At 44.2% G+C, this 23,660-nt stretch overlaps 1 protein-coding gene across 1 annotated transcript in view; it reads left to right on the top strand.

The window, feature by feature from the left end:
- Positions 1-17,824, top strand: part of APOLD1 (apolipoprotein L domain containing 1) — a 73,926-nt gene extending 56,102 nt beyond the window's left edge. Inside the window, exon 2 of the mRNA XM_009180247.4 lies at positions 13,329-17,824. Coding sequence (XP_009178511.1) covers positions 13,329-14,072 — 744 coding nt within the window. The 3' untranslated portion in view covers positions 14,073-17,824. The remainder of the gene's footprint in view (positions 1-13,328) is intronic.
- Positions 17,825-23,660: the final 5,836 nt, after the last annotated feature.

A 23,660-nucleotide genomic window follows, 5' to 3' on the forward strand; every position in this document is an offset into this window, starting at 1 on the left:
AAAAAAAAAAAAAAAAGAAAAGAAGGAAAGAAAAGAAAAAAGAAAAGATAACAAAGAACCTGACCGAAAAATGGGCCAATGACCTTAACAGGCACCTCACCAAAGAAGATATTGCTGGTAAATAAGTATATGAAAAGATATCCCACATCTATGTCAGGGAATATCAGGGAATATCATATCAGGGAATGCAAATCACAACAGCAATGAAGTACCATTACATATTGATTAGAATGGCCAAAATCTAGAACTGACAACAATGAATTCCCTGAGGAGGATGTGGAGCAGCAGGAACTCTCCTTCAATTTCTGGTGGGAATTCAAAATGGTACAATGAGTTTGGAAGACAGTTTGGCAGTTTCTTACAAAACTAAACATACTCTTGTCATAAGATTCGGCAGTCATGCTCCTTGATATTTACCCAAAGGAACTGAAAACTTATGTCCACACAAAAACCTGCACACAGATGCTTACCACAGCTTTATTTGTGATTGTCAAAAATCAGAAGCAACCAAGATGTTCTTCAGTAGCTGAGTGAATAAATGGTGGCACATCCAGACAATGGGACATTATTCAGCGCTAAAGAGAGATGAACTCTCAAGCCACAAAAAGACGTGGAAGAAATTTAAGTACATATCTGTAAGTGAAAGAAGCCAATCTGAAAAGGCTACGTACTGTGATTCCAACTACATGGCATTCTGGAAAAGGTAAAACTATGAAGACAGTGATCAAAGATCAGTGGTTACCAGGAGTTAGGAGGGAGGGAGGGATGAACAGGTGAAGTGCAGAGGATTTCCAGGGCAGGTAAACCACTCTGTATGAGATGATAATGGTGGATACATGTCATTAAACATTTTTCAAACCCACAGAATGTACAACACCAAATAGGAACCCTAGCGTAAACTGCAGACTTTGGGCCAATGTAGGTTCATGGATTGTAACGTAGGTACTGCTCTGCGGGCGTTGGTAATAATAACCGCATGTGTGAGGGCGGGGAGCGTGGGGTGTCTCTGTATGTTCCACTCAATTTTGCTGCAAATCTAAAACTGCTCTAAAAGATAGTCTAACAAAGCAAGATTGGAGAGGAAAATAGATTACATCAAATCATTTTCTCACCTAATTCGAAAGCAAATAGAGTTGAAAGCTCAGCATAGAAACTATATTTTTTAAAAACCGGTTGGGTACAATGGCTTATTCCTGTAATCCCAGCACTTTTGGAGGCCAAGGTGAGAGGATTGCTTGAGGCCAGGAGTTCATGACCAGCAACATAGTGAGACTTCATTACTACACGATTTTTTTTTCTTTAATTAGCTGGGTGTGGTGGTGTGCACCTGCAGTTCCAGCTACCCAGGAGGCTGAGGTGAGAAGATTGCTTGAGCCCAGGAGTTCCAAGTTACAGTGAGCTATGATCATGCCCCTGCACTCCAGCTGGGGTGACAGGGTGAGACCCAGTCTCCAAAAAAAAAAAAAAAGAAAGAACGAAAGAAAGAAAGAAAGAAAGAAAGAAAGAAAGAAACACACACACACACAAAAACAAGCAAACAAAAAAACTAATAAAAGCAAATAACTAGAATAATAATGACCAACTTTCAGGGTGTTAGAAGATGCACCCCTTGCTTCATCATATTGCTTAATGTGAACTGACTGAATTCTACTAAAAACAGACTTTAAACAAAGTTAGAAAAGAAAACCAATATCCAACATTCTCTCTCCTATAAGAGGCATATTACAAATTAAACGATTCAAAGAGTCTCAAAGCTAAGGGAAAGCTTAAGATTTATGATGCCTCTGTAGCTACAAAACAAGCAGGTGTTATAATCCAGGCTGCAATACTGTTGTAGATGTCTGAGAACTCGGAAGATAATGACTAAACCTGAGAAAGGGCCAGACAAAGGTAATTGTTTCCCAGTATCCTGGAAGATAAGAGAATCTTTATGGCTACTGGAGGGATGTGGACTCAGCTGCAGTCTTTCTGGCACCAGAGGAAAAGGCATGTGGTAAACTAGATATTCTGTAATAGGGCCCATGGGGCAAACGATTCTATATTAATGATAGAGTGTAGGTTTCACCCACAGGATCCCAGGTGTTCTGTGCAGGTGTGCACACCTGTGGAGGAGGAAGCAGAGCAAACTTTAAACTGCCTTCTGTGGAACACATAAGAAGCCTGGGACAATTAAAGAGTTCCCAGCATCAGATATGTCCAAAAGAAAAAGCAAGTAAGATTAGCAAAGATACATGTTTTTTCCCTCAGCAAAAAGCGATGAAGGTAGAGTCTCCCTTTAAAAATAAAAATTGGATTATGAAGCAGTAACATTCAAAATCATATTATATTGAATTAACAACAGGTAAACTGTTCAGTGGACTAGATTTCCTAGAAGTAGATGTTAACAATGGTAACAAATCAGTATAAGACTAACCAGCAATAACACATCTATAGAAAAGCATGTTTTTTTATATAAAATGATCAAAATTAAATTCATCTGAAGAAGAATTAGCACCTGCTATGCACTAGATATAATAAATTCCAGGTGGGTCAAATTAGGCTAAAATGTTTATTGTGGATATTTTCTTTTTACCTAACAACCATCAGTTTCCCTTTCCCTGACATAGCAATCCCACTGTAATTTTCTAGTGTGAAACGTCTTCTCCCTGAGTATATATGTAATGTTGGTGGGAAGGTTAAGTTCTTTTACCATCTCCCACTTGAAAGCTGAAGGCAATTCACCCCTTTTCTCCCTGCCCAGTGCAGATGGTAGATGGGCACTTGACCTAAGCTCAGCCAACCCAGTGATCACTCCTGGAACTTTGATTCTTAAACTGATACAAGGACAAAAGGAAACAGTGGTTTGTCAGTTTCATCACACAGGCTGTTCCAATTACAAAACGACCGATGTCCTTTCAGTTTCTCGGCTCTTTAGAGCTCCATGGTCCTTTCCCATGCTCAAGTATGTTCCCTCAGTCTCATAGCAATAATTCGCTTATATTAGCCAGAGCGAGATTTTTACTACAAGTTGAGTATTCCTTATCCAAAAGGTTTGGGACTAGAAGTGATTTGGATTTCAATTTTGGTGGGATTTTAGAATATTTGCATTATATGCTTACCAATTGAGCATGCTTAATTAAAAAATCTGAAATCTGTAATTCTCCAGTGAGCATTTCCTTTGAGCATCACTCTAAAACCTGAAACTTACTGAGCCCCAGTGTGACGCCCAAAGGAAATGCCCACTGCAGCATTTCGGATTTCAGATTTTTGGACTGGGGAACTCAACCTCTCAACCTGTATATCCAGATGGAGACTGCAATTCCAAAGAACAAGCTGAAGAGGAAGAGGGTATAGGAGGTGGATGATGGTGTCACAGTTCACCTGGAAATATCTTCTCTACAAGGAAAGGTGTTTTTTGTTTTTCTTTGTTTGTTTGTTTGAGACAGGGTCTCACTCTATCACCCAGGCTGGAATGCAGTGTTGCAGTCTCGGCTCAATACAACCTCTGCCTCCTGGGCTCAAGCGATCCTCCCACCTCAGCCTCCCAAATAGCTGGGACCACAGGGGTGCTCCACCACACCTGGCTTTTTTGTGTGTGTGTATGGAGACAAGATTTTGCCATGTTCCCCAGGCTGGTCTTAAACTCCTGAGCTCAAGCATCCGCCAGCCTTGGCCTCCCAAAGTGCTGGGATTACAGGTGTGAGCCACTGTGCTTGGCCAGGAAAGCATCCTGACAATGATCTGATGGTTTATATTTCTTCTGCTTGCTTCTCCCCGTGGGAGGCGTATACCTCTCTATCCCTTTGTTTACTTTATTTTACATTTTTGAGACAGGGTCTTGCTCTAATGCCCAGGCTGGAGCAATAGAGCAATAGCCCATGGCTCACTGCAGCCTCGCCCTCCCAGGCTCAAGCAGTCCTCCCACCTCAGCCTCCCAAGTAGCTGAAACTACAGGTGCACACCTCCTTGTGTGGCTAATTTTTAATTTTTAATTTTTTTTGTAGAGATGGGTTCTCACTGTATTGCCCAGGCTGGTCTCAAACTCCTGGGCTCAAGCAATCCTCCTGCCTCGGGCCCCCATAGTGCTGGGATTACAGGAGCCAGCCATGGTGCCTAGCTCCTACCCTTTAATGTTGGGTTGGCCACAACTTGATTGGCCAGTAGAATGTGAATGGATGTCATGGTTACCCTGTCTGAGCAGCCTTAGGGATGATTAGCCAATTTTGCTTCCAAAACATATTCTGTACTTTATCTACTCCATTCCGTCCTACCAACACTAGCCAAATCTGAGATAATTTCTGTCAACTACTTCCATAACCTTCTAACTGTCTCCTGGCTTTAGCTGTGTACCTCTGAGAACCATCTTTCACACAACTGTCACACCACAATGTCAAATTAACCCTGTAAGGCCACAGATGAAAGCCTTCAATGGCTCCCTCTTTCCCATATGGCACAGGAAAGCTGTCATGACTTGACTTCTACCTACCCCTTAAGCCTCATCCTTTGACCTTCCCTGCTTCCCACTTTACGTTGAGCAACACTAAACACCCTGGACACTCCGCCATTCCTTTGTCCCTTCTGTTCCTTTGACCAGCCTGCCCTCCTCTCTCTCCTAATTTTTGTCCAGATAACTTCTGTTTAACTCTCAAGATTCAGCTCAATGTCAGGGCTTCCAGAAAGTCTTCCCGAGTACTTCCTGGGCATGCACTTGCCCTGTGGTTTCTTGGTATCAGCACACACCCCTGGCACTTCCCCACATTAAATTTAAATGATATATTCTGTCTTTTTCTCTTCTAATAGATTTGCCATCTTCTGGAGGGCAGGGACTATATCTTTTTTTTTTTTTTTTTTTTTTTTTTTTTGAGACGGAGTTTCGCTCTATCGCCCAGGCTGGAGTGCAGTGGCCAGATCTCAGCTCACTACAAGCTCTGCCTCCCGGGTTCACGCCATTCTCCTGCCTCAGCCTCCCAAGTAGCTGGGACTACAGGCGCCCGCCACCTTGCCCGGCTATTTTTTTTTTTTTTGTACTTTTTAGTAGAGACGGGGTTTCACCATATTAACCAGGATGGTCTCGATCTCCTGACCTCGTGATCCGCCCGTCTCGGCCTCCCAAAGTGCTAGGATTACAGGCTTGAGCCACCGCGCCCGGCCGGCAGGGACTATATCTTATTCAGCTTTTGGTCCCCAGACTCTAGCATGATCTCTAGCACATAATAGGTGTTCAATACACATTAGTGGAGCTGAAATCAAACAAATTAAACATTAATATAAGAAAATTCTGGCCGGGCGCGGTGGCTCATGCCTGTAATCCCAGCACTTTGGGGGGCCGAGGCGGGCGGATCACAAGGTCAGGAGATCGAGACAACGGTGAAACCCCGCCTGTACTAAAAATACAAAAAACTAGCCGGGCGTGGTGGTGGGCGCCTGTAGTCCCAGCTACTCAGGAGGCTGAGGCAGGAGAATGGCGTGAACCCGGGAGGCGGAGCTTGCAGTGAGCCGAGATCGCGCCACTGCACTCCAGCCTGGGTGACAGAGCGAGACTCTGTCTCAAAAAAAAAAAAAAAAAGAAAGAAAATTCTGAAAGCCTTCTGCCTCTATTCTTACAAAAGCTGGTGGCATTATAAATGGGTTCTTCTGGAAAGCAATATAGCGATATATAACAAAAACGATGAAGATGATCATTCTCCTTGAGTTGGTATTTTCCCGTGTGTGAATACTCCTCAAAGAAATAATCCAAAGGAAAAAAAATGTACACAGATGTCCTGGCAACTCTAGTTATAACAGTGAAAAACCTGGAAGCAATCCAAGTGTCTAACAGGGAAACGACTAAGCAAACAATAGGATTATTACATAGCTATTAAAAAATGACAGAGGTGAGGACTATGTCAACATAGACAAGTGTGTATCTATCTGCAGGAACGTTAAGTAGAAAAAAGAACACAGGCTAGTGTTTAAACACTAGTGATTAAGGATGTGTGTGTGTACATTAACAAAGATTGGAGGCCGATTTGGAGAAATGAAAATGGCCGGACTACAGTACTTGTTGTGCAGTTCCACGAATTTTTGACAATAATACTTGAGATTCCATGCAATATAGATATCCTAGAAGTCTTCTGCAGAATAAGTATTCTAAGTTATACCAAGCTGTATAGTCCAAGAGAAAATTTTATGTTAAATTCTCATAAAATTGTTATAAAATAATGATATTTCTTTAAGTGAACAAAGTCTCGCTCTGTCGCCCAGGCTGGAGTGCAGTGACCGGACCTCAGCTCACTGCAAGCTCCGCCTCCTGGGTTCACGCCATTCTCCTGCCTCAGCCTCCCGAGTAGCTGGGACTACAGGCACCCGCCACCACACCCGGCTAGTTTTTTGTATTTTTTAGTAGAGACGGGATTTCACCGGATTAGCCAGGATGGTCTTGATCTCCTGACCTCATGATCCGCCCATCTCGGCCTCCCAAAGTTGCTAGGATTACAGGCTTGAGCCACCGCGCCCGGCCTGCATTTTTCTTTAGTTAAATTCAACAAGCAACTATGAGAGCTTGACTATGTTCTAGAGCACTTACATTCTGGGGAAATTCACAAAATCATGGGCAAAAATCCTCAGGTGAATATGTGTTATTATTTTAATTTCCTTTTTTTTTTTTTTTTTTTGAGACAAGGTCTGGCTCTGTTGCCCAGGCTGGAGTGCAGTGGTGTGATCTCGGCTCACTGCAGCCTCACCTCCCAGGCTCAAAACCATCCTCCCACCTTAGCCTCCCAAGTAGCTGGGACTACAGGCACATACCACTGAGGCGCCTGCCTCAGCCTCCCAAAGTGCTGGGATTACAGACATGAGCCACTGCACCTGTCCGAATTTATTTTTATTTTGGTGAATGTACATATTAGAACAGATGACAAAGGAAAGTCTGCAAGACCTTTGGACAAAACCTCACATTCACAAGTTGTCTCAATTTTATTTTTTATTTTAATTTTTTTTATTTATTTATTTTGAGACAGAGTCTGGCTCTGCCACCCAGGCTGGAGTGCAGTGGAGCAATCTTGGCTCACTACAACCTCTGTCTCCGGGGCTCAAGCCATCCTCCCACCTCAACCTTCCCAGTAGCTGGGACTGCAGGCGCAGGCCACCGTACCCAGCTAATTTTGTATTTTTTGTAGAGATGGGGTTTTGCCATGCTGCCCAGGCTGGTATCATACTCCTGGGCTCAAGTGAGTCTTCCACCTCAGCCTCCCAAAGTGCCGGAATTGCAGGGTGAGCCACCATGCCTGGCCTCAATTTCATATTTTTGATGTCTCCAAAAGAGGTCCTATATTTAGTCACTGAGATATACTGTTAAGGATTAAAAGGAAAAAGCCATCATCATGTAACTTTAATCTTGTGCCACTTTTCCACAATATTAATAAAATGAATTAATATTTTATAAATCCTGTGACTATATTGTGAATAGCAAAATATTGACATTATAAGATATAGTACATTGCAATTAAAAGAAATAAGCCACAATTTTTTATATTCCATTATAGAATTTCTTCATTTTAAAAAATCAACTGAGAGGCAAGGTGTTGTGGCTCACACCTATAATCCTGGCACTTTGGGAGGCCAAGGCGGGTGGATCACCTGAGGTCAGGAGTTCGAGACCAGCCTGGCCAACATGATGAAACCCCATCTCTATTAAAAATACAAAAGATTAGCCAGGTGTGGTGGCAGGCACTTGTAATCCCAGCTACTTGGGTGGCTGAGGCAGGAGAATTGTTTGAACCCGGGAGGCGGAGGTTGCAGTGAGCCAAAATCACGCCATTGCCTGGGCAACAAGAGCGAAACTCCAACTCAAAAAAATAAAAAATAAAATAACTGAGAGCCTGAAAAAATGGAAGTGGACCAGACCTTTGAAAGGCCTTGAGCATAATTATCACTTTATCTTTTTTCTTTTCTTTTTTTTTTTTTTTTTTTTTTTGAGATGGAGTCTCATTCTGTCACCCAGGCTGGAGTGCAGTGGCATGATCTCAGCTCACTGCAACCTCCACCTCCCGGGTTCAAGCGATTCTCTGCCTCAGTCTCCCGAGTAGCTGGGATTACAGGCGCCTGCCACCTCGCCCAGCTAATTTTTTTGGTATTTTTAGTAGAGACAGGGTTTCACCATCTTGGCCAGGCTGGTCTTCAACTCCTGACCTTGTGATCCACCCGCCTCAGCCTCCCAAAGTGCTGGGATTACAGGCGTGAGCCACGGCGCCCGGCCCACTTAATCTTTAAAATGTGATAGTTTTAAGTAGGGGCCTAAAGCAAATGGGTTGTTGATAACTATAAAAACGCCTAGCTAACATGGTCCTTTCCACTAGACTTACTATTTCTGCTGCCATGTAACAGGTGGTCAGAAAACTACCAGTTCTGACTGGGTGTGGTGGCTCATGCCTGTAATCCTAGCACTTTGGGAGGCTGACGCGGGCAGATCACCTGAGGTCAGGAGTTTGAGACCTGCTTGGCCAACAATGTGAAACCCCATCTATACTAAAGATACAAAAATTAGCTGGGCATGATGGTGAGTGCCTGTAATCCCAGCTACTTGGAAGGCTGAGGCAGGAGAATTGTTTGAATCTGGGAGGCAGAGATTGCAGTGAGCCGAGATCGCACCACTGCACTCCAGCCTGGGCAACAGAGCGAGACTCTGTCTCAACAAAACAAAACAAAATGAAACAAAACTACCAGTTCCTAGAGCAGTGGTTCACAAACCCGGCTGCAGGTAGGAATCACCTGTATTTTCCCAGATCCCACTTCAGATCACTTGAATTAGATTGTCTAGGGCTGGGGCCTGAAGATTCCTATGCTTAAAAAGCTGTCTATCTCTCTTCCTTCCTACACTGAATTTCCTTATGGTTCGAGGACTCACAATTCAAGCTAGTATAGCTAATGCCACAGTTCAGCTGCTTCAAGAGTTCAACACAGTGAGAACTTGTCTCTACAAAAAGTCAAAAATGAGGCGGGAGGATTGCTTGAGCTCAGGAGGTCGAGGCTGTAGTGAGGCGTGATCGTGCCATTACGCCTGAGTGACAGAGCGAGACCCTGACTCAAAAAAAAAAAAAAAAAAAAAAAGAATTGAAGCGATCTGAAGGCTACTTTGAGGGCCAACCACCATTTTCAATGTAGTCTCTCTAGGGTGATATGTTGGAAGTGTCCAGAAAACAATTTTAAAAGAAGTTTGAGGATGTGGTCCACATACTTTTTTGGGAAACTGACCACACAGAACTTTTGATCAAAATGCCTTCATTTGTTCCTAAAATGTCTTATTGTGTCTTTACTATATGAAATTAATGCTGGCTGGGCATGGTGGCTCATGCCTGTAATACCAGCAGTTAGGAGGGCGAGGCAGGCAGATCACCTGAGGTCAGGAGTTCGAGACCAGCCTGTCCAACATGGAGAAACCCTGTCTCTACTAAAAATACAACAATTAAGCAGATGTAGTGGTACGCACCTGTAGTCCCAGTTTCTTGGGAGGCTGAGGCAGCAGAATCGCTTGAACCCGGGAGGCGGAGATTACAGTGAGCTGAGATCATGCCACTGCACTCTAGCCTGGGTGACAGACTGAGACTCTGTCTCAAAAATAAATAAATAAATAAATAAATGTAAACAAATGCTGAATTGAAATTGTTAAGTTCAAGTGTTAGCTCTTACAAACAAGGTGAAGTACCAGTTGGGTTTTTTTTTTTTTTTTTTTTTTTTTTTTAAGAGATAGAGTCTTACTCTGTTACCCAGGCTGGAGTACAGTGGTGTGATCTTGGCTCACTGCAACCTCTGCCTCCCAGGTTGAAGTGATCTTCCTGCCTCAGCCTCCTGAGTAGCTGATACTATGATACTACAGGTGCGTGCCATCACACACAGTTAATTTTTTTGCATTTTTAGTAGGGACGGGGTTTCACCATGTTGGTCAGGCTGGTCTCGAACTCCTGACTTCAGGTGATCCACCAGCCTCAGCCTCCCAAAGTGCTGGGATTACAGTGGTGAGCCACCACACTCGGCCCCAGTTGTTTTTTGTTTTTGTTTTGTTTTTTGTTTTTGTTTTTGTTTTTGTTTTTTTTTGAGACAAGGTTTCACTCTATCACCTAGGCTGCATTGTAGTGGTACCATTATAGCTCACTGCAGCCTTGACCTCTGGGGCGCAAGTGATCCTCCTGCCTCAGCCTCCTGAATAGCTAGGACTACAGGTGTGAATCACTATGCCCAGCCAATTTTTAAATTTCTTGTAAAGATGGGGTCTCATTATGTCGGCCAGGCTGGTCTTGAACTCCTGACTTCAAGTGACCCTCCCTCCTCTGCCTCCCAAAGTGCTGGGATTATAGGCATGGGCCACCATGAATGGCCAAAGTACCAGGTTTTTATGGGCAGTAAAACTTTAGCCCAAACTGTCAATGAACTCAACTTTTTTTGCCTCCATAAAGAGGCAAATACAAAGAAAATGGGGTTTCAACACAGAGAAAAACAAATTCCAAGAGATGGGCTGGGGTCAGTATACATGCTGTCTATTCTCCTCTACCTTCTGGTTCTTCATCCTACCTCTGTACTATGATGTTGATGCTCTGAAGAAGACCCTGTATCCCAGCAATATTCCTCATCTATAAAATATTTAATTGTGTTCCTCTAAACCCAAAACACACAAGATGATGTCCAGGAAGTTAGAGGAACATATGTCAGCTGAAGAATTAGGGGTACGTTCCCTCCTGTTTACCTCCCCAATTCACCCTGGCCCGCATCCGGTTTGGAGTGTCCATGTCTATGGAGACAGAGGAGGATGTTCTTCCACTTCTAACCTCAAAAGGACACACTGGAGGCATCTAGATTGAGGTTACAGTTATCCTTTGAGGAGCTGTAAGAAGAATATTTGGAAGTAGATCAAATCTAGAATAATCAAGTGTGAAAGGACTATGGTTGTGAGTAGTAGCAAATAGTACTGTTGCTACTGCTGCTACTGTTGCTATACTGTGTTGATAAATACAAAGTCTAGTCATAAAGGTGGGGGATTGAATCATGATCCAGAATGATATGGCTGTTAAGGCTTTCCAGGTCAGCCAGACAGTTGAGATAATCCTTATTCAAGTGAGAAACGAATTTGGCCCTCCTTATCTGGAGGAGAGGGTTAGAAGAACGATGGATGGATTTGGGGTCATATAGTAGCACTGAATTCCTAGGCTGAGCTCCAATGACCTCTGAATGCCCCAGAGATATCTGTGTTCCATCTGATCTGGTCTGCAGCAAGTCCACAGAAGCTACACTCACTTTTTCCTGCTGAATTGTCAAAATAATTGCCCTTCAGCCCATGCCTCGCTACCCTGTAGACAGAATCCACTCATTTCCCTGTCACATGGGCTACAATTGCTACTTCAAATGAAAACCTGGGAAGCCAGTTCCCTGCTGTGGTTGAAAGCATATAATTAGCTCCTCATGCAACCTGACCCCACTGATTTTTCTGATGCATGTGGCCTAGAGTGTGCCCTTTCTGAGACCTCCAATGTCTTCTCCACAGCTGGGGATGCCCAAAACTGCATGCAGCACTTCCTGCGGGTGTGGCCTTGCATTCTTAGGGCTGCAGGGTACCCGCCGCATGCCAAATGGATCACAGGCTCCAGCCACTCACAGATTCACAATGCTTTTAAAAATACAGCAGTGGAGTATGAGTGGCTACATCAGATATGAGGGTTTTCCACCCCCTCCCTTTTCTTTTAAAATATGATTTTGTAATGGTGGCCTCAAGAAACACTATAATTGGTCAGCCTGGGGTGCGTTTGAAGGCCTTCCCTATGGCGTCATTAGCTATTCTCAGGAAAGGCAGGGTATCCCCCTGGGAGAATGACAACACACTTGTTTCAAGTTAGGGAAGAGCCTGTGGTTCTCTTCCTGCGTTCAGGGGAAAGCGAACACACAATGTTCGTTTCCTAAATACGGGATGTGCTGTGCTGGCAGGCCATTTTCCACCATGTCACGTCCTTCTGGATGAAGGCAGCAGGGGTCAGGACAGGAAATGGCAAATTCTCAGAATGAGACAAGGCTTTCCCAGGGCAGCCATTGGTTCTCTGGGACTATAAAGCACACTCATCCAGAAACAGCCTCAGATTTTACTTTCCTGGAGGCAGACAGAAGTGAATGGTAAGTGGGGAACCCCGAGGCATATATTCGGGATGATTTTTTCTCATTTTCTCTTTTTACCTGGAAAATTACCCCTGGTGGGTTGGATTATGGAAGCATGGAAGTAAAATTAAGTCCTATGAGTAAGGAGATCAGGATTCTAGACTGGGCTCTGTGAAGAATCAGCTGCTTCTAGAATCTGATGTCTGATGCAGGCAATTCTTCCAGACGAGAATGATTTCTGCCCTGATAGCTCAGTTTTGAAATGCTCTAGTTCTATGGCTCATTTGCCACTTCTAAGAAGTTCCTAATAATGAAGACTACAGTGGACATGAAGGTGGGAATCTTGGCAACGAGGATGAATGTACTTTTCCCCCAAGATGTACAACTTGTTAGTATCTTTGTCAGTCATCTTCAGTTGGCTTCAGCGTGGTACAAGTTGTTGAACAAAAATTTTGGCCGCTTTATCTTATTCAACCATTACTCATTTTTAAAAGAAAACGTTCATAACAAAGAGACATAATGGTATTAATTTAATGTGACTGAGTTTAAATTAAGCACCCAGCAAAGATTGATGTTTCTGAAGATCTAAGGAGCCCTAGTTAGAATAAACAACGCAAACCTCACTTTAGGTTTGATTCTAAGAAAAGAGCCTGGAAGAATCACAAGCAAAAGAGTTGCTTCAGGCAAGCATCTAACTTAGATTAGTTTCTTCTGCTTGGTAGAAAATATGATTTTTGAGATTTTGGTGACGTCTTTTTCATACATTAGAGAGAGAGAAAAGTGTGTTGCAAAACTCCTAGGATCCAATTTTCATAAGATGAAAGGGCTTTGTAAACTGTACAACCCACCACTTACAAAGTGTTATCTTAAATAGAGCAAAGGCCTCAGTATTGGAGAAGTCTTCTAATACCACGCCCCTCCCAGTTTAAATCTTATTTAACACATAGCTGATGAAACCCATCCTTAGCGTTCCCTGGGAGAGAAGCAGAAGATAGCATTATTCCTATTTCCATATGCAGAGATAAGGTCCTGAGAACTTGTGTGGCTCCCCCCGATTCCAGAACAGGTCTTTGAGAACTTGATTCATGATCCACTGGAAATAGACCCGTTCCCCTAGCGGGGCAGTGGCTGCTCCGCTGAACTCGTGCCAACTTCCCGCTGGCGTCCAGGCAGCAGGGAGGGAGCGGCGGCTGGCACGGAGACTCCAGGCTGACCGCGTGTCTCTGTCCCCGCAGGGAATGGAGAGGCCGGCAGCCCGGGAGCCGCATGGGCCGGACGCACTGAGGCGCTTCCAGGGGCTGCTGCTGGACCGCCGAGGCCGGCTGCACGGCCAGGTGCTGCGCCTGCGCGAGGTGGCCCGGCGCCTGGAGCGCCTGCGCAGGCGCTCCCTGGTGGCCAACGTGGCTGGCAGCTCGCTGAGCGCAACAGGCGCCCTCGCAGCCATCGTGGGACTCTCGCTTAGCCCGGTCACCCTGGGGGCCTCGCTGCTGGCGTCGGCCGTGGGGCTGGGGGTGGCCACAGCCGGAGGGGCTGTCACCATCACGTCCGACCTCTCGCTGATCTTCTGCAACTCCCGGGAGCTGCGGAGGGTGCAGGAGATCGCGGCCACCTGCCAGGACCAGATGCGGGAGATCCTGAGCTGCCTGGAGTTCTTCTGCCGCTGGCAGGGCTGCGGGGACCGCCAGCTGCTGCAGTGCGGCAGGAACGCCTCCATCGCCCTGTACAATTCTGTCTACTTCATCGTCTTCTTCGGCTCACGTGGCTTCCTCATCCCCAGGCGGGCGGAGGGGGACACCAAGGTTAGCCAGGCCGTGCTGAAGGCCAAAGTTCAGAAACTGGCCGAGAGCCTGGAGTCCTGCACGGGGGCTCTGGACGAACTCAGCGAACAGCTGGAGTCTCGGGTCCAGCTCTGCACCAAGTACAGCCGTGGCCACGACCTCAAGATCTCTGCTGACCAGCGTGCAGGGCTGTTTTTCTGAGAACATCCTTTCCCCCTAATGACCGAGGCCAGCAAATCATCCCCATGGGATGCTCCAGATTTTGTAGCTCCCTTAGGAAAACACCACGCTGGGTTAGGAGCCGAAGGCAAAGGATGAGAAAAACTGGTTTTGAAGTGGGTGGGTCCCCAGAGCCCTTCTTTTCCCATCACTATGACATCTGCCTGGGCTTGAGTGCTACGGACTTTTCAGTTGTGTGATCCTAGTGGAAGAATGTGACCCCAAAACTCTTTTTCCTTTATCAAAACCTTTCTGTCTAAACACAGCTGGGCAGGCACTACTGTTTGAAAGTTACTTCCGGGTCCCTGGCCCTGCCCTGGTGGCTTGACCTGAGACTGGAGAGAGTGCCGCCCTCTGGGTCCTCTCCAAGTCCTACTAGTCTTTGAAGTCCTCAAAATGCCCATGAAAGAAGGCATTTGCCTCTCTTCCAGAATGTCTGATACAAAGAACTGCAGAATCCAGAGCAAATCAGCCCTTCTCTAAACGTTGTAGGACGGTTCAGAACTCAGAGAGGGCCCTGGTGTTGACATGTCCTCCTCTTCCCTTTCCCTTCAGCTTACCCACTCCCAGATGCAGCCTGAGTATGCAGTAGGCCTTTCCTGAGTGGCTCCCAATCCAGTCCTCCAAGTACTCAGAGGGGAAGCCGGTTAAACCATCATCTAAGTCCTGCTCCCTCACATGAAGAAGCTGAGGGCCCGATAGATGGAGCGACTGCCAACTTCATTTCCCGACATCATTGTGTTCAGAAGAGAGTGATGGGTTGAGTTAGACAATCCTGGGCTTGAGACAGGCTTTGTCACTACTGTGTGAGTGTAGCCACCTAATCTGTCTTTGACTGTGTAAAACAAAGATGATAAAACCTCATCCGGTTGTGAGATATTAAATGAGCCAAAGTGCCTAGCATAGTGCTGGCTCATATAGTGTAGTCCCTGGAATGGCAGATTAACACCACCCGGGAACTTGTTAGAAAGGCAAATTCTTGGACACAACCCCCCTGACTTATGGAATCAGAAACTCTGGATGTGGAGCCCGGCAACCTGAGTTTAAACAATTTCTCTCCGTGGTTCTGCGGCACACTAAGGTTTGAAAACCACTGCAACAAATGCTAACTTCTAATCCCCTTGATGAGCTTTCACGAAGTTTCGCAGCTTCTCTAGGGACTCCACGGTCTTCAGAGTCATTCACAGATGACCAAGGACATACTGTGTCCCAGAAGCCAAAATGAGAGAGGGAGAGCGCGCGAGCACCCGTACGTGCATCCTGAGGCAGTGTCTCACCGTATGAACTAAGGGATGTAACACTGTCAGTCCATTAGAGGGCAGTGTTTCCCATCTATTGTAGAAACTGGTACAGAAAGGAACGTGAAGTTCCCGAAACTGACCTTTCTCTATTATTACCTTCTCTGAAAAGCGCCAGTCCATGTATTTCTTATTTATTTTAAGTTTGTAATTTAATTATTGTTTATTGTTTGCATTTAATTTTATTTAACCACCACATTTAGAAAATAATAAGAGCAAGTTTCTAAATGGGAGACTGCTGAGGCTCTTTGCAAGAGATGAGATTAAGTTTGAGTTTCTAAGGCAGGGCATGGGCTGGAAATAGCATTGCTTTCCTTGAATGTCTCTCTCCTTCAGGGAGACTTTTATTCTCTAGTGTTTTAAGTGATCCTTTTAAGTAAGTGCGGAGAGTCTTAAAGAGCAAGACCAGGAGCTGAGTTTAAGCTTGTAATGGAGGCTTGCATTGTGGGATATATAACTGAGGAAGCATATTTATCCTGAAGGTATTTTACCAGAAGATAACACTTGACCTGGAAAAGGAACCTATTTAGTTCAGGAAAGATAAAAAGTTTAGAGGTATGTGAAGGAAGCACTTAGACCTTGCAAGCCTGGTGTCCTATCAAGTTATGTCTTATGGGTGACAGACAAAATATCCCGTCTTATGCTGGTGATGTGTTGCATTTTCACTTCGGGGTCTGTAAGAAACTGTCAGCGAAAATGTATACAATTCCTTCAGTTTCCATTCTTAACAACCGTAATGTTGAAAAGTAAGTTGAAAAGTCTTTGGGACCATACATGCAAAAACTGTGCCTCTGTTATTTAATTATTTAAAATTCTGTAAATGTACCCAATCTGCCCCCACCCTTCCCAATGACGGCAGCATGTCTGAGGAAGTATAATTTCAGTGCCGGGGTTGCAGAGAGGAGGTGATGCTTCTGTATTTTTATTTTTCCTATAAATCGCAATTGGTCTGTATTGGTCTGGTTTATTTTGAAATTTATCTTGGTTTATTTTCAAGCTGGTGTTATCTCCTAGACTGCTTCACCCAGATACTAGCTTTTTTTTTTGAGACACTCTGTCACCTAGGCTGGAGTATAGTGGTTTGATCTCGGCTCACTACAACCTCCGACTCCTGGGTTCCAGCGATTCTACTGCCTCAGCCTCCTGAGTAGCTGGGATTACAGACGTGCAGCGGCACATCCGGCTAATTTTTTATATTTTTAGTAGAGACACAGTTTCACTATGTTGGCCAGGCTGGTCTTGAACTCCTGGCCTTATGTGATCCACCCACCTTGGCCTTCCAAAGTGCTGGGATTACAGGCATGAGCCACCTCGCCTGGCCAGATGCTAGCATTTTAGATCACCGGAATGTACTTCACATTGTTAGTTGTGTTATGGCATAAAGGTACAACCATTCCCTAACTCCATCTTTTATTAATGCTTAAGTTTAAGTTATATTCTTCCAATGCCTGAGCTATTCCCTAGAAATAAACTGGGCAATTCTGGAAGCAGAAGCCCTAACAGCAGCAGCAAACTTTCCTGTCATTAGAATATTGTGGGTGTATCAAAAGTTCTATACTTTTGAAGTTATGATTTCAGTGACCCACTTTATTTCTAAGGAAGAGTGTCTACTTTGGAACAATGCTTTGCACATAGTAGGAACTCAAGAAATGCATTTGAATAATTTAATTAACTGTTTAGCTATGTTAATGAGAATTTGTTAATAACAAAAGATCATCCATCCCCTTATGTGTGAGTAAGATTGGAGCCTCTATCAAGATTTAGTCAAGTTCAGTTAGATTGATTCTAGAAACAAATATTTATTTATTTCTTTTACGGGGATGTGAATAAGGCTTTTCCTTAAGGCCTTCATTCTATAAACAAACAGTTTGAAATCGTATGTTGTAAAGAGAAGAAGGGAGAGGGATATTTAGATGTTAAGTGTACTTGACAAAAATGTCAAAGTTTGAAAAATAAGTATGTTTGTTCTAAATGTTTAAGTGCTTCTCTGTTAGGTTCCTGGGTTTGCAATCATTTGAATTGTTTTGTTTCACAATAAAGGAGATTCATTGGGTTCTGCGTTTTAAGGATTCAATAAAACTGCTCCATTAAAAAAGTAATCCTTAGCAAACATTCGGATCCTAACTGCTTTGATGCACTTGCCTTCCGGCACCTGTCATTTCCAATATGGTAAGTGTCAAAGTCAAAAGTATTTACTGGGAGAAAAAGGAGAGGAGTGGCTGTAGAAGTCTCCCTAAATCAGATATGTCAAGCAATCAGCCAACATGGTATATTTCTCATTCAATATTTTCATGTGAATTGAGACACTGAGATAAAGACATTGTGCAGAGATAAATGGGGATACAGTTAAACGTAGCAACTCTTGAGTTCATTTTTTTCCCACTGTAGCAAAATTAATGCTTTCTCTTTATTGAAATAAATTGCTCATTTCTCAAACTTTTTTATCTTTCTGTAATTAATTTCATAGTTCTATGTTTCCTTGTGTATGAATCAGTAACTTTGAAAAAGGGCAGATGTTTAATCATTTTCACTTAGAATATTCAGATAAAACTATATGAATCAATTTTTTAAAGTAATCAACGCATATACAAGAATTCCCTTATTGCCTGGAAATCAGACTTCCAGCAGTCTCAAAATGTTTGAACAATTCAAAACTTTTGAACAATTCAAAACATTCGAATAATTACAACCTGGGAAGGAATTGAAAGGAAACCTAGAATCAGCCAAATTAGCCTTCACAAAATCCAAACACTAAAGAGAGGTAGGCAGAGAGGGTGAAGGGCAGCATGTATACCAGGAAAGCAAAATTTTCCCATAAATCTCTGGGGGACTTCACCTTGCAAGCCACCGATCTTGACCATGCAAGGCAGGCTGGGAAATGTAGTATTTTTAGCTGAGAACAGCGCTGCCCCTAATATACCTCAGATTCTGTTGGTAAGAAAGAAAAGGAGGGTGATCACTGAGTAGGGGGTCCAGCAGTTTAAACAAAAAGCCTGTTGTGGTTGCAGCAGCCAGTTGGGAACAACTGCTCTGGAGATGACCTCACTATCTGAGTGCCAGCTGCACCTTGGAAACATTCCTGGGTCTGGAGGCTGCACTGTTAATGACTGTACAACCAAAAAAGGCTGTGTTGGCAGGCCCCTGACTGTTTGCAGAGGCCAGCCGCAAGCTGGGATCCTATCTTTGCTGAAGCATATGGTATTCCTGTAGTAACAAGTGTCCTTTTGGTTAATTGCAATAAATCTCTTGTTGAGTTGACAGGAGGTTGGGATGTTACTTTTTGCTCCTGGCAAACTCATAAGAGGGAAAGTAAACCCTGCTGTGGTCTGGAATAGGACAAAGAGTGAGCCCTTAGATCTGAAAACAATCTCTTAGCAACCAGAGAGCTGTTAGGAGAAGGGAAATCGTGCTGATGAAGCAAGACCCATCTAGGGTCCAGGAATGCACATTAGGGGTCCTCGGCACCCCCAAACCTGACTAGCATTAGCACTGGGTTGTGGAGAGAAGGCCCTCCAATGTGGTCTTTGCCTGCATGCATACAGATTGTCTATATGAAGCTATATCTGCAGAAAATGATGTTTAATCCAATTTTGTATTTACACTATAACCCCAGAGGCAGAAAGGCAGGCAGGCCTATGACCTGATTTGCCCTGAGCTTTAGCTATAGTTCACAGCCAAGGCCTCTGCCTCTCTTACACACAGGAGCAGGCGGATCCTGGCCTCCTTCAGCATTTGTGTGAATACGGTTGCCAAATTCACCAAAATAATTATAATTGGGAGAAGCTTTTTGTGTAGATACAGCTTGGGGTAGGGGTAATGTCTAAAGTCTTTCTTTTAGGCGAAACTTCTTTCTCTAGGCTCCCTGATTGATAAGCAGACATTTCTTTCTGCCCTCACTTCTTATTAAAACTGCACTGTCAAAATATCATTTAAAAACAATATTTTTTTCAGTGCTTAAATAAAATGACATTTCAATAATATCGAACATACATGTGGAATATTTAGCAATAATAATAGTTAACGTTTATTGAGAACTCACTAGATGCTGTTCTAAGTACAATTTGACCTATATCATTTCATTTACCTTACAAAAATCTTATGGTGTGTGCACTACAATTACCCTATATTGTTAGGTAAAGTAAGGAATTTGAGAGGTTGCATTGCCAGCATGAGGTGCCCCAGAATTTGAATTCTGGCAGCCTGACTCCAGAGTTATGCTCTTTTCTTTTCTTTTTTTTCTTTTTCTTTCTTTCTTTTTTTTTTTTTTTTTTTTTGAGATGCAGTCTTGCTATGTCACCCAGGCTGCAGTGCAGTGGCGCAATCTCAGCTCACTGCAACCTCCGCCTCCTGGGTTCAAGCAATTCTCCTGCTTCAGCCTCCTGAGTAGCTGGGATTACAGGCATGCGCCACCATGCCCAGCTTTAATCCAGCATGGGTTTCACCATGTTGGCCAGGCTGGTCTTGAACTCCTGACCTCAAGTGGATCCACTCCCGGCCTCAGCTCCCAGCTGGATTATGGTGCATGCATCACCGTGCCCATCCAGTGCTCTGACTTTCTGATTTTTTTGCATGGTTTCAGCTCTGCTGCCCAGGCTGGAGTGCAGGCATGATTCAGCTCACTGCAACTCCTGGCCTCTCGGCCCCAAAGCATTCTCCCACTCCCAGCCTCCCCGCAGCTAGGATTACAGGCACCCGCCACCATGCCTGGCTAATTTTTGTATTTTTAGTAGAGACAGGGTTTTGCCATGTTGGCCAGGGTGGTTTTGAACTCCTGGCCTCAGATGATTCACCCGCCTCAGCCTCCCAAAGTTCTGGGATTACAGGCGTGAGCCACCGCGCCCAGCCAATCCCAGCACCTTGGGAGGCTGAGGCGGGTGGGTTGCTTGAATCCAGGAGTTAGAGACCAACCTGAGCAATATGATGAGACCTCATCTGTACAAAAAATTTTAAAATGAGCTGAGCATGGTGTTGCACACCTGTAGTCCCAGCTACTTGGGAGGCTGAGGTGGGAGGATCACTTAAGTCCAGGAGGTTGAGGTTGCCCTGAACCGTGATTGTGCCACTGTACTCCAACCAGCCTGGGGAACAGAGTGAGAACCTGTCTCAAAAAAAAAAAAAAAAGTCTCCTGGCAGTAACAGTTTCATCCAGGATGAGTAATCTTATGCCAGTAGGCTAGTCAATAAGAAAAAAATAAAATATAGCTTTGCAAGTCACTAGTATTTATAATAATGTGGGTGTGATTTGAAAGTTATAAAACTTCTGCTCTGATCATAAAAACCTATGTACAGGCTGAGCACGGTGGCTCACACCTGTAATACCAGCACTTTGGGAGGCTGAGGTGGGAGGATCAACTGAGGTCAGGAGTTCAAGACAAGCCTGGCCAACATGGTGAAACTCCGTCTCTACTAAAAATACAAAAATTAGCTGGGTGTGGTGGCAGGCACCTGTAATCTCAGCAACTCGGGAGACTGAGGCAGGAGAATCGCTTGAACTTAGGAGAAAGAGGCTGCAGCGAGCTGAGATCGCGCCACTCCACTCCAGCCTGGGTGACAGAGTGAAACTCTGTCTCAAACAAAACAAAACAAAATAAAACAGAAGCCTATGTACAAAACAATATTTTGTGATGCTCCCCCAAATCTCCCAAACATGGCAAGATTCTTGTGAACAAAACACCTGAAGTGGAAGGACATGATTTATAAGAACTTTTTGCTAACTGTAGATGCACTAGAATTGAAGGTATCAGTAGAGACGACAGAGACATGAATGAAGAAATTACTGGTCGAACAGGCCTATCCAGACCTGATTTTAAAACTTCAAAAAATGAAACTTCTTGGGGTCATTCCATCGAAACGACTACTGACCCTGCTTGTCAAATTTCTTCCTGTTAGGGGTGTGTACTCAATTGTAGCCTAGTAGTTATGGACTAAAAGTGTTGGAGGCATGTGGGCGAGTAGATAGGTATGAGTAGGAGTAAGGAATGAGTTGGGTATCATAAACTATTCAAAATCATAATGCTTTGTGGTTGATTTGATTTTAACATTGTCCCCTGAGGTTTTGCATAGTAAACACTGTTATTTAATTTTAATTCTTTCTAACTTCTCTGTAGCATTTGACTTTGCTGAATACCCAATTCTTTTTCTTTCTTTCTCTTTTTTTTTTTTTTTTGAGATGGAGTCTCACCCTGTCGCCAGGCTGGAGAGCAGTGGTGCGATCTCAGCTCACTGCAACCCCCACCTCCCAGGTTCAAGCGATTCTCCTGCCTCAGCCTCCCGAGTAGCTGGGATTACAGGCATGAACCACCATGCCCAGCTAATTTTGTATTTTTAGTAGAGACGGGGTTTCACCATGTTGTTCAGGATGGTCTTGATCTCTTGACCTTGTGATCCGCCCGCCTTGGCCTCCCAAAGTGCTGGGATTACAGGTGTGAGCCACTACGTCCAGCCAAATACCCAATTCTTAAAACACCCATTCTCTTGAATTCTGTGACACCAGTCTTTCTTATTTAGTTTCCTTGACAGCTTTTTCATTCTCCTCCAGTCTTAAGGTTCAAGTTTCCCTGAACCTCAGACCCAGGCTGCCATTCCCCTGAACTTGTCACACAGCCCCTCACTGAGCATGTTCGTTTCCTGGGTCTCACCAGTCCTGCATGTTGGTATGGATGAAACCAGCTCTAAAGGATTATTTGGGGTCAAGTTGAATTTGGTGGGTACTATGTAAAATGAAAACAAATGAAATCATTGACTGAATGAAAAAGGTAGCAGGAAGAGCGCACCAAACAAAAGCCCTCGCTGCATTCCTACCATGCCATTCCTCCCATTGAAGTGCTATTCCTGACTCCAGCCAGATGCAGTCTTGCTCTAATCTGAATGTCTAAGAGCAATCTGTGTGTCTCTTATGCAGACTTATTCCATGATACATTTTATTAAATATATATGTGCCTACCCCAAGGCTCTTAAGGACAGAAACCGCATCACAGATATTGTGAAATCTCCCAGTGTCTCTCCAGCTCCCACCACAGGAGATGCCCAATAGCATTTATTGACTGAACAAGCACTGTTTATCCTTATGGATACGCTGGCATTGCTTCTCAGAACATCTGAAGCTAAATTTCTCTGTAAAACGGGCCCAGTTTCACAACTCTTCTACTTCTACCAAAGGCAACATCAGTCTCCCAGTTGTCTACCTGGAAATATCATCATCATCTTCAAAATATTCCCCTTTCTTACTTCTCTGATATACTTTTCTTCTTTTTTTTTTTTTTTTTTTTTTGAGACAGGGTCTCCCTCTTTCACATGGGCTGGAGTTCAGTGGTGCGACCACGGCTCACTATAGTCTCAGCCTCCCACCGTGATCCTCCCACCTCAGCCCCCTGAGTAGCTGGGACCATAAGTGCTCGCCATCATGCCCGGCTAATTTTTGTATTTTTAGTAGAGATGGGGTTTTCCCATGTTGCCCAGGCTGGTCTCGATCTCCTGGGCTCAAGCAATTCGCCTGCCTTGGCCTCCCAAAGTGCTGGGATTACAGGCGTGAACTACACCTCCTGGCCACTCTAATACACTTTTGCCAAAGTATTTCCTTCCCATTAAATGTCTCTCCCATCCATTTTGATCCATTCCACTGCTACCACACCCATCTAGGCTTTTTTATCTCCTAATACCTACAGTGACCTTCAGGCTTCTTCCTGATTCCAACTTCTTTCTGCTCAGATTCACCCTACACTTCAATCCTTGATTCATTTACATAACTCCCAGATTTCTTTATATTCCAGTCAAGTGGAACATAGCCTTATCTAAACCTTGACTCTGAATTTGAGTACACGCCCCAGAGAAGTGCTGAGTTCCTATGGTGTTTGCTATGATGGATGATACCATGAAGGGCTAAGAGGAACTCAATTCTGTGGTTATTTATTCATTTATTTATTTTTATTATATTTATATAATTATATTTATTTTTTTATTTTTATTATTTATTTTTGAGATGGAGTCTCATTCTCCCAGGCTGGAGTGCAGTGGCATGAGCTCAGCTCACTGCAACATTTGCCTCCCGGGTTCAAGCAATTTTCCTGCCTCAGCCTCCTAAGTAACTGGGATTATAGGCACTTGCCACCATGCCCAGCTAATTTTTGTATTTTTAGTAGAGACAGGGTTTCACCATGTTGGCCAGGCTGGTCTTGAGCATCTGACCTCAAGTGATCCACTCACCTTGGCCTCCCAAAGTGTTGGGATTACAGTCGTGAGCTGTTGCACCCGGCCTAATTCTGTGGTTTTAATG

Source organism: Papio anubis, chromosome 9 (genome assembly GCF_008728515.1).
Source record: "Papio anubis isolate 15944 chromosome 9, Panubis1.0, whole genome shotgun sequence".
NCBI classification, from domain to species: Eukaryota; Metazoa; Chordata; class Mammalia; order Primates; family Cercopithecidae; genus Papio; species Papio anubis.